The sequence below is a fragment of the Rhinatrema bivittatum genome, chromosome 14 (assembly GCF_901001135.1).
Source record: "Rhinatrema bivittatum chromosome 14, aRhiBiv1.1, whole genome shotgun sequence".
NCBI classification, from domain to species: Eukaryota; Metazoa; Chordata; class Amphibia; order Gymnophiona; family Rhinatrematidae; genus Rhinatrema; species Rhinatrema bivittatum.
In genome coordinates, this window is record NC_042628.1 from 43,667,754 (window position 1) to 43,679,893 (window position 12,140).

The 12,140-nt window shown below is 44.6% G+C and overlaps 1 protein-coding gene across 1 annotated transcript in view; it reads right to left on the minus strand.

Annotated features, from left to right (window-relative positions):
- The window catches only part of TRAP1 (TNF receptor associated protein 1), a 133,223-nt gene that overhangs the window by 12,482 nt on the left and 108,601 nt on the right, over nt 1-12,140 (minus strand). The window contains exons 16-17 of the mRNA XM_029576390.1: nt 5,654-5,799; nt 2,434-2,506 (exon numbers count right to left, since the gene is read on the minus strand). Coding sequence (XP_029432250.1) covers nt 2,434-2,506; nt 5,654-5,799 — 219 coding nt within the window. The remainder of the gene's footprint in view (nt 1-2,433; nt 2,507-5,653; nt 5,800-12,140) is intronic.

Here is a 12,140-nt window from a genome sequence, read left to right on the forward strand (position 1 = left end):
GGCGCAGTTCATCCCACCATAGCCCGAAGACAACAGGAGGCTGTGTGTGTGTGAGCGACTGAGAGTCTATGTGCCTGTGAGTGTGTGTGTGTGAAAGCCTGTGTGCTTGTATGTTTGTGCATATTTGTGTGTCTGTGAGAGCCCATGTGTCGCATATAGGCTCTCACAAGCATGCACACAAATAGGCTCTCAGTCTTACACAGACACAAGCACAAACACACACAGGCACACACATGCACACACAGGCTCTCAGTCACTCACACATACACACACATGGCTTCCTGTCATCTTTGGACCGTGGAGGGATGAGCTCCACCACAGCCCCGTGAGCTTCCTGTTGTCTTCGGGCTATGGTGGGATAAGCTCCACCATGGCCTTCCTGCTTGGGGAGCGGAGCTGTGTGCAGGCGCGTGCACACACACAAACAAACGGTAGATGGACCTCTCATTTTCAGCTGCCAGTGGGTTGAGCACCAGTGGCCGGCAGCCTTCTTCGGTCGCCAGCGAGTTAGGCTCCGCCGGTGGTCCCGTGGCCTCTTCTGATGCCGCCATCCTCCCCCCCTTGGGTATGTCGCCCCTTGCAAATGCATGGTATGCACACCCATTCACGCTGGGCCTACTGTACACTTGCTTAATATTCCGGAAGATTTACTTCACAGGAGAGGAAGGCAACACCAACACAGGAAAACATTTTTTGGAACCAGACAAGTACACCTTCTTATAATCAGAGAAATTCAGAATAATCCAGGAATATAAAACATTGGATGTTAAAATGATCAAACACGTCAGTACTAACAAAAAACAGAGACATGTTTTGTTTTTTTTAATTCACTACCAGACAAATTCTTATCTATCTCACTTTATCACTCTAACACATCAAATCTCTTTCCCCTTCCTCTTTTATACTGCCAATCTAACATATTCTATGATTCATTTGTATGTATAGGCAATGTCATCTTTTGCTCTGGCCTGAAGAAGGTTGTCAATTTCTGAAAACTATGAAAAATAACTAGTTATATATTTGCTGCTGAGAATCAACTTAAATCTCCAGTATTATCTCTATCTTAAAATCATGGAACTTTATTTCTCTCAATATAACTCAACTATTTTTATTTTAGAGAAAAGACCTCAGTATTGGCAAGCGTTGGCGGTGGTCAAACAGACCCTTTGAGTCGGAGGCATGGCAGCGCGGCAAAACAAGAGTTCTACATTGCAAGCGCCAGATAAGTGCTCCGCTATAAAATCATAAAAATTGTCGGGATTGTTAAGGAGTATTGGACATTAGAAGCACAAATATGCGCTTTACAAAATGACATAATTGTCATTTGTGGGAGGTTTGAAAGAAAAAAATAAATTTGCAAGAAGGGCTACTAAGAAAGAATTTTAATTCTTGTTGCAGAGAAAAGCATTGAATGGTGTCATTTGGTTCATGAGCCAGTGATGAACAAGAGTATATAAATCACAATGTCCCAGCATTTAAAATACAGCTGAATAATAATGAATAAATCATAAAGACTATAACAGCTAAAGATAAGAGCCAATGTTAAAAAAGAAAAAGACATTATTATCTAAGTGGGAGACATAATGAGACAGCCACGAGTTTTGGAGAAATATGACAACTTCATAAGGATTATATAAAGTAAAAACATTGGCATTCAAGTTGTGACTGTGGATAAAGTAGCAAATAATAATTGAGTTATAAGGAGTGTAATTCTTCCAATTAAGATATATATTGTCAACAGCAATTCATCAAATAACAGGTTAATATCAAATTATAGTGACACCGTTATAAGAACACATTACAAAAAACAAACAAGAAATAGTCTCTTTAAGTAATTTTATTAAAATAAAAATAAGAGAATATAAGACCGGTGACTGAAACAATTGGCTTTAAAGTAGTTTCTGAATTTTCAGATCTCTTGCCAATACTGAGGTCTTTTCTCTAAAATAAAAATAGTTGAGTTATATTGAGAGAAATAAAGTTCCATGATTTTAAGATAGAGATAATACTGGAGATTTAAGTTGATTCTCAGCAGCAAATATATAACTAGTTATTTTTCATATTTCATTGTATACTAGTTATTCCCCAATATTGTTGTTCAGTTTCTGAAAACTAGTCAAGGAATGTATTGTTAGTCCAATAAAAAGGTTGACCTTTATTTCAAAGATTTTCTTTACACATTGACATGGGGCTGAGCCCCTTGGAAAGACTAGCATGGGGTTGCTGAATCTTGAGCCGGGTGCCTTGGGACAGGGTGAGACTTGGTGGGATAGGGAGACAGCTTTGGGTTCAGAACAGGGTACAGAGCCTTTCACCTTGAGCATCTGGCTCTGAAATATTGTAAATGAAGAAAAATTGCATCTAGAAGGTATATGGTAATCTATGAAATACAATAAAAGTGGTGGATCTCATCTCAGCACTTGTACTCCTTACCTGATTAAGAAGAAGCTGGGCCAACTCTGGCTCACTGTCTTTCAGCTGCCCAAGTTTCTTAATCAGAGCATGTCTGTAAGAGAGCAACAGATTACACGTCTTAGGGCCCACCGCCACGTGACTCCTTACATACAGAGTACACCATTATCGAGGGAACATGCAAAGGGTGCCCATCGGCACATTCCCAAGCAGTACCATGATTAAAATGCTGACCTTTCTTCCACCACCTCTCCTCCCTGGCAGTGAGAGCAGGCCAGCAGCATGGCCAGCCTTTGCGGCTGCTACTCTTCAGCATTCTCTGTTTACTGATTACAAATGAGTGCTTAGGGGGGGACAGGGAGCACGTACTCACCATATACCTGCCCTGCGGGACTGGCACTATTCTGCCCAGAGTACACAGAGGAACCTGAAGTAGAGGGGGAGATGGAGAGGAACCTAGAAAATGAGGGAGGGGAGTGATGGAGCGCAATCTAAATATGGGTGGCAGAGGGAAGGGGCAGCAGTAAGATGAAGAGGATCCTCATGGGGCATTGAGGAAGAGATGGAGAGGAACAGGAGGAGTGGAAAAGCAGGACATGGAGAGAAGATGGAGAGAGATCTTAAGGAAAAGAGGTAGAGCTGGATGAATAGCAGAGAGGATGAATGTGAGAGGGGGAAGGAATAGAGGGATGATGACGCACCCCCCACTGTTCAAAATCCTAGATCTGGCCATGTGTATCATGCATGAAATTCAGTTGAATTTCTTTTTCCGTGTAAGGCCAAATTAAAAATCAGGACAACTATGCAGCCAAGACATAGGACAATTTCTTAAAAAGAAGGACATTTATCCACCAAAATAAGTGAAATTACTAAGAACTGAGGCAGGGCTCGATGGGAACAGAAAGGCCCTAAAATCAGCACTTCTTCTGTTTCTAAAAATGTTTCCATTTGCCCGTTTACCTTTAGCTCCCCCTGCCTCAGCTCTTACTATTATAGTTGAATAAAAAAATCATCCTTATCCTTAAACTCTCTCCCCTGCCCCTCTGCTGCAGGGCTCCTGCTGCCACAGTCTGATTGCACAGCACACTGAGATGCAGTTTAGATGAAAAATGCTTAGTACATATACATTATGATGTAAGAGGACTGGATTACAATCTCTCTTTAATCGCTGTTCCCCATCCCTTGCTGCTTTATCCCATGTGTTTCTCGCTTTAGTACCTGGCCCCCTCCTCCCCCCCTTCCCTTCATTACTTTACCCCATATGATTCTCTCTGTAGTGCCCATCCCCCTCCCTTGCTGCTTTAAGCAAAGTTGCTTACCTGTAACAGGCGTTCTCCATAGAGAGCACAATTCAGCCACGTAAGTGGGTGATGTCATCTGATGGCACCAACGCAGAACGTACTCCCAGAGAGCTCAGAAAGACCTAGAAGCCTTTACTAAGTATATGTGGGGTGTTCCTGCTCAGCCACTGTCTCACGAGGCTTCTTGGTTTGTCTACAATCTATCCTTCAAATGTACGGGGTTCGTTGAAAAGGGAGAGGTATCCCTTTAGTATAAACTGATGGCAGAAGAGGACCGGAAGGCTCATCTGCATACGCAACAGCCCCAGGAGAGGACTCCAGGGGTCATCGTGAGCTATCCAGGTTTAATTCTCCAGCTTCTAGAGGCCCTGCACCCCTTGCAACAGAAGACTGTAAGGCTCTTCATACCTTACCCAGCAGCCCCGGGAGAGGACTCCAGAGGTCACCACAAGCTATCGAAGCTTCAGTCTCCACAGCTCCAGCTTTCAGAAGCCCTGCACCCCTTGCAGATTTGATACATAAGGAATTCAATTCAAAACAAGAGTCAAAACAAGAGTCAATAAGTGGGTACCTAGGTAGTTATAAGTAGATTGACTATAGTGTTTTGAAGGTCACTGACAAATATAAAATAAATCAATAAACTAAAAGCACATTTGATTAACTATACATTCCTACTCCCTTAGAAATTTTAACTTGATGATAAATCAACAAAATGAAGATGCAGATAGAGGTCCAGCATCGACAGGGAGGCTATCTAGTCTTTTGCACTGAGTGTGGCAAGTATGATTATCTCCCAGTTAGTGAGAGGTTGTATGTGTGCACTAAGTGCAAAGAACTCCTAGCCCTCAGAGAACGAATCCAATCTCTGAAGGCTTGAGTGGCAGACCTGGAGGAGCTAAGGAAGACAGAGAAGACCTTCAGGGACATAGTAGAATAGTCCCACCTCCAATTTGGCAGCCCTATGCTGCCTTGGAGGAGAAAAGTCGCCTGGATGGAGAGCCTCACCTTAGTGAGGCACAAAGCAATTCTGTAGCTAGGACCTGCCCTCAAGATGTAGTATCCTCTCACATCCAGGATATGTCTCCAGGAGCATGTGCCAGGAGGGAAGGGTTAGGACAGCCATTGTAGTTGGTGATTCGATTATTAGAAATGTATATAGCTGCGTGGCTAGTGGTTGAGAGGATCACTTGATAACTTGCCTGCCTGGTGCGAAGGTAGCGGTTCTCATGCATCACATGGATAGAATTTTAGATAGTGCTGGGGAGGAGCTGGCTGTCTTGGTACACATGGGTACCAATGATATAGGAAAGTGTAGGAGGGATGCAGGGTCACGCGGGGGCTTCAGAGAGTCCTGGCGGTCGATGGCCACAGGGGCAACAATGGTGCTCAATGGCGAACCTGGTGCCTGATCGGTGGAGCTCGATGTAGTCGAGGAGGTAATGAGAGACGTTGGTGTCAATGGTATTGGGGCAGCACCGCATCACAAAGGCATTGAGGTCATGCTGGCACCAAAGCCGTGCACCTTGACGACCTAATGGTGAACCGAGCATCCAGGGTACACACCTCAACAGTATGGAGGGCCTGCCATTGCTTCGACATCGACAGCCCTGAAGGTGGCCATGCAGCACCTTGATGGATCAAGGGCATAGATGGCATCGAAGGCCTTGTGGGCATCGAGAGCACCATGGGCATCAAGAAGACAGCAGCATCGAGGGTACCATGGTCACCATAGCACTGAGTGCAGGGAGGTCACCGAGGCATCGATTGTTGCAAGGGCACTGAAGCATCAAGTGAACCGAGGGATGGAGACCTTTTAGTCTCCATCCCTTCCTTCACTTCTTCACCCCATGTTTCTCAGTTCAGTGCCTGTCCCCCTCCCTCGCTGCCTTACCCCATGTGTTTCTCTCTTTAATCCCTGCCCCCTACCCTTGATACTTTACCCTGTGTTGATCTCCAGTGTTGGCTGCAAGATCTGGGCTCGCTCTTCACTGGTCTTTGCCAGCTGCTGCGTTCGCAGAAAGTGTCGTGCAGCTCCCATCTCCAAGACTGTGATCATAGCTGGGTGTGTGTCCAATCGAGGGGTCACCTTCCAAGAAAAGGGCAAAAGGGCAATTAAAACAACAATATCATAAAACATTCAGGTGTAAAATAATGAACACCCAGGGTATGTTCATATATGTAATGGAATTACTTAGCCTGAGTGACTACTCTGGCTAAAAATGTAATCAGAAACTAGGCCTTAGTGACCTCATAGTTCTCACATTGCCACACATCACATAACTGTACAACTGTGGGAAGAAGTGTGAAGGATCGGTGGTGTGGGAGTTAGAATTGCAAGAGTGGAGCTGGGACAGACAGAGAGGTATATAGGGACATTGAGAGCAGGCTAAACTCCAGACAAGCAGCCCTTGTGCTGCTTTGGAGGAGCAAAATCACCTGGCAGGAGACCATCACCTTGATATGGCAGGAAGTGATCTTGTAGCTAGGATCTGCCCTCCAGGTGATGCCTTATCCTCTCACACGAAGGATGTGCCTCCAGGGCCGTGTGCCCAGGAGGGAACGGTGAGGACGGCTGTTATAGTGGATGATTCAGTTATTATTAATGTAGGTAGCTGGTTGGTTGATGGGTATGAGGATCGCTTGGTAACTTGCCTGCCTGGTGCGAAGGTAGTGGATCTCATGTATCACCTGGATAAGATTTTAGAGAGTGCTACGGAGAAAATGACTTCATGGTATATGAAGATACCGATATAGAAAGGCATAGGAGGCAGGTTCTTGAAGCTAAATTTAGGATTTTAGATAGGAAACTGAAATCCAGAAATCTCCAGGGTTGCATTCTCAAAAATGCTCCCTGTTCCATGCACAAGACCCCAGAGGCAGGCTGAGCTCCAGAGTCTCAGTGCATGGATGAAATGATGGTGCGGGGAAGACGTTTTCAGATTTATTAATGACTAGGGAACATTCTGGGGAAGGGAGAGCCTATTCCGATAGGATGGGCTCCATCTTCACCAGAGTGGAACAGGCTGCTGGTGCTAGCCTTTATTTTTTTTTTAATGTGACAATTTTTATTAAAGACAAAATGAAAACAACAATAACTCAATCATGGTCCATATATAAAAGATAGTGCATAAGAATTTTAGTACAGTATAAGTGAACCTAATGTCTCTTGGCACGGAAAATGTCATAATGCCTCTGTATCGCTCCATGGTGAAACTGCACCTTGAATACTGTGTACAATTCTGGTCGCCGCATCTCAAAAAAGATATAGTTGCAATGGAGAAGGTACAGAGAAGGGTGACCAAAACGATAAAGGGAATGGAACAGCGCCCCTATGAGGAAAGGCTGAAGAGGTTAGGGCTGTTCAGCTTGGAGAAGAGACGGCTGAGGGGGGATATGATAGAGGTCTTTAAGATCATGAGAGGTCTTGAATGAGTAGATGTGAATTGGTTATTTACACTTTCGAATAATAGAAGGACTAGGGGGCATTCCATGAAGTTAGCAAGTAGCACATTTAAGACTAATTGGAGAAAATTCTTTTTCACTCAACGCACAATTAGGTTCTGGAATTTGTTGCCAGAGGATGTGGTTAGTGCAGTTAGTGTAGCTGGGTTCAAAAAAGGTTTGGATAAGTTCTTGGAGGAGAAGACCATTAACTGCTATTAATCAAGTTTACTTAGGGAATAGCCACTGCTATTAATTGCATCAGAAGCATGGGATCTTCCTGGTATTTGGGTAACTGCCAGGATCTTGTGGCCTGGTTTGGCCTCTGTTGGAAACAGGATGCTGGGCTTGATGGACCCTTGGTCTGACCCAGCATGGCAATTTCTTATGTTCTTATAATCTGTCTTTAAAATTTATCAAAATGAGTAATACCTAATCCCTATCCCCCCACCCCCAATAAGCAACAGTAATTAAAATTATTCACCAAAAGTATATTTGCTAGGAGCGACCTAATTAACACTTGAGAGCCTTTCCTTTGTCATTCATGTCTCCATGAGGATGAGCTATCGGAAATGTTACAAGAAGAATCCCTCAAATCCGATCATCAGGGAGATAGCCCCCTATCCCCTGGAACCCTCTCTGAAAGGCCTGAGCAGGGGCAGATTGCCCTATCGGGGGATCGGGCTTCCCCCGGTGGGCCTGTAACTTTCATCACGTGATTTTGTTTTTGTTTTTTTTTTAATTCCCGGCACACCTGGGAGGGCAGCAGCAGGAGAGGCCACATGGTGGCAAAGACCTGCCGAAACAAGGCTGCCATGGGAGCCCATCTCCCTGGTGGCGAAGACCCCCACCAAAGCAAGGCTGCTACGGCAACCTGTCCCTGTGGCGGCAAAGAAGATCTGCCGAAGTAGCCCATCCCCATGGCAGTGAAGAAGGGGATTGCGGTGAGCCCCGGTGCGTGCATGTGAGAATGGGAGCCTGTGTTATAGCAGGACTGGCACTATAAAAAGCAGAGTAAAAACGCAGGAATCGTTGTCCGATATCTTGATTCATAGTCAAAATATTCCCATTTTCATCACATTATTCTGACTTTATTACCCCGTCAGCTTGTTAGCCAATATTTTACCTGCTTTATTATCGCCTTCAAAATGTTTGTTTTACTAATTCTAAATTACGAGCTATCGACGCAGTGTCTAGCTCAGCCTGCCTTGACTTAAAATTTTGTAACTCTTGACATACCTGGGATGCAAGCAAGGTCTTATGGGAGCCTTCCAACCCTGAGTGGATTTTAAAAGCTGCCCGGATATGCATGTATCTCCCAGAGCGCATACATCTCAGAAGTTTTCAAAAAGGGGCTGGGCATGGTCTGGGCAGAGCATGAGGATTTCAGGGTGTGAACCTGAGATGTGCTTGTAAATACTTATGCAATCCAGCACACGCCAAGGCTCCCTGCCATGTAACGTTACTTCTGCTATGGATGCCGTGTGAGTTATAAAATAAAGATAAATAGACAGATCTGCGGGTTTTAAGGGTCAGGGATAACTTGGGAAGTGAAGGCTATTAAACTAGGGGGGTTTGAAAGACCTCTCTCTTAACTGGGTGAACTGGGGACAAACTGGTAAAACGGGAAATGGCACTGGCATGCGTCCCTTTTAAAATCCCCTGGTTTACATGGGAGAAGCAGCATTCATGCCCACTTAAAATTTGATGCACACGGTCAGGCTGTTTTATAACGTGTGTGCATGTAGGCACGCAAGCTATAACACACCCATGTCCCTGTGCGCGGGCCGAACACATTGTTTGAAAGTTACCGTGGTCATGATCAAATCTGTTTATTGATTTTAACAAAATAACATACAAAAAAATGACATGAAGTGATTGACTTTGTACCACTCCATGTCCAACAGAAAAATATAGTACCAGAAAAATTCAACCATGAATCACAAAAACACCCCACAAGGAACAGTATCCCCAACCCCCCTCCAAACCTCCCAACCCCAAAAGAAAGAGCACAAAGCCATATATAGCTGGTACCAAAACAAAGATAAACATATTAAGTTAAAACAGGCAGAGAAGATATTCAATCAAGCCAGATCATTCAGTATTTGGTTTCTTGCTCTAGGAGGCAAAGAATCTAAATAGGGAAACCAGATCTGGAGACATTTTGCCTTACACATTTGGGGGCATAATTTTCTCATGGTGGCTAAATTGAACAATGCACTTCTCCAGTGCGTGAAACTATCAGCATGGGTAACTCTCAAGTCAAAAAGGATAGGTTGTTTTTTTTTAACCTAATTAAAAACCTTTCTTAAGCCATGACTTGATATTTTTTTACAGAAAGAAAGAATGGAGAAATCTTCAAACAGAATCAAAGCCAGATTAAAAGGAAGAGAAACACCCACAATGTCAGCCATGTAAAGCAGTTGGGAACAAAAAGCATATCCCAAAGTTCTAGTGGCATTAAAAGGTAAATTTTAAAAGCAAAACAAAAAAAAAAAATTTAGGGTTCAGGCCCTCACCCTCCTCCAGCACCCCCCCAGCCTTAAATACAAGTTGGGGCTCTCACGGTGTTGTCTGGGACACTCCACGCACAATTAAACTCTGGAATTTGTTGCCAGAGAATGTGGTTCGTGCAGTTAGTATAGCTGTGTTTAAAAAAGGATTGGATAAGTTCTTGGAGGAGAAGTCCATTACCTGCTATTAAGTTCACTTAGAGAATAGCCACTGCCATTAGCAATGGTTACATGGAATAGACTTAGTTTTTGGGTACTTGCCAGGTTCTTATGGCCTGGATTGGCCACTGTTGGAAACAGGATGCTGGGCTTGATGGACCCTTGGTCTGACCCAGTATGGCATTTTCTTATGTTCTTATGTTCTTACTCCCCTTGCACCCAGCCCGGTCAGTGCCATTTTCCAAAATGGTGCCAACCTGGCCTTGCCCCAGCCATGTGGACTGGGGCAAGGTCCGGGAATCAGACCTCAGCCACATAGCCTGGTTCCCATGCCCGGACCTTGCCCCAGTCACATGGCTGGGGGTCAGGTCAGCGCCATTTTGGAAAATGGTGCCGACTGGGCTGGGTGCAAGGGAGTGTCCCAGACAACACCGTGGGAGCCCCGTCTTGAATTTAAGGTTAGGAGTGCAGGAGGGGGGTGGGGGCCTGGACCCTAAACTTTTTTTTTTTTAATTTCGGGGGTGAGTGGTGGGTATGGGAAGGGCTGCTGGGACAATTTTTATTTTTTTAGCTCTTGGGAGGGGGGGGCTTGGGGCCCAGACATTGTTTTGGACAGGGGGCAGTGGGGATGGAGGTGTTTGGGGACCAGGACACTTATTTATTTATGGTCTTTGGGGGCAGTTGCCATATGGCTATATTTGTTTTTTCAATGGGGTAGTCGGGGCCACCTTGAGTGGCAGCCCTGGGTTGAGGCAGGAGTCAGTACAGACCCCCGCTCAAATTCCCCATTCGGTAGCACCTTTTTTTTAAAATTCTTTCCTGGCTCTTTAAATGTGAGGTGGGAGCCTCAGGTCTCTCGCTGCGCTGAGTGAGATAGATCTGGATTTTTTAGCTCTGAATAATACCTCAAGGAATAGTTTTATTATTTTAATAATTTTAATTTCTATTTTTAACAGCTAAATACTTTATTAATGTGCTTTTCAAAATTTTAACTGTTATCTTTTATTGGATATATTTACTGTATTTCCATTACTGTTTTAAATTGTAAACCGCTGTGAAGGCTAATGCCAATATGGCGGTATAGAAAAATCAATAAACTATAAAAGGCTGAGCAATGAGTAAGCCTGGTAAGTCAGGAGAAACCTAAGCGCTATCCAGACTCCACAGTTTTGAGTACTCAGCGATCTTTGGTAATCTCGCGCCATTCCGAGCTGGATCCTCCTGCCTACCGGGGAGGATGATTGTTGGGTTTGGAGGATGGTCAATAACTTGGCCTAGGCTTAGTTTGGGTCTGTGTGCCACTTTAGGTTGACAGTGTTCTTCCTGGTGACTTTGGGCCGGAAGGTGTTGCTGCTGCAGAAATAGAGGCAAGATAAGCTATCTTTGAAATTATCAGAAGGGGTATCTCTGGAAGTACAGCCTTTCACATGCATAGTACAGCCAGCGGGCTCTGAGCTGGTTGAGAGGAACTGGACTGCCACATGTTGCTCTTTGATTTGAGCAACTGTTTCCCTGAGTTTATCTCTGATGAGGGGGGTCTTCTAGGCAGGGGATGTCCACTAACTTATGGATATCGTTCCACAAGCTGCTGGCATGCAACCAAGTGTCACAGGTAAACTTTGTGGGTGTGGCAAGACACATGTCCACTGCCCTGAAACACAAACAAGAACGGTGTCCTGCAAGCCCCTTTCTGCAGGATCTGCTGCACTGAAACACAAAGCCAGTATACTGCAGGCTCCTCTCCTGACAGGATCTGCTACACAAGGCATTTCATTCCACACTCACACCCTCATACCCTGAGTCAGCACAGCTGTAGATTCTAGGACAAGCAGTGCTTTATTACTAATGCTAGCTTATGCTCTACTGCAGCTATGGTATAGCAAAGACGATAGTTGCAATAATGTAGTACAAATACTTTTCTTACAGTTATTAGGAGGGTGGCTGAACATTCAGGATTCTCTGTCTGTCCCTCTCCCATCCATGCTTCTATTGTACCTTTTTTGACTGCACATCTGAAACATGTTTTGAGAAATGACATGCATTTAACCAAAACATGGTCCAGGGAGAGGAAACAATTGTTCTTTTGTGACTAAATCCCTCACCAGAGAGAGCCTGTGCATCTGTTGTTTACTTCCTCCTTTCCCACACGATTCCATGATGAAGGAATCAATGGTAAGAATAAATACATCCCGTCAAGCTTGTCAGACTTAGGAAAAGCAATCCCATTACACCAAGCCAACTGATGTGTTCCTATGGAGGCCGATGAAGACCGGGCAGTCATGTCAAATGCTTCATAAATTGGCCAAATAAGATG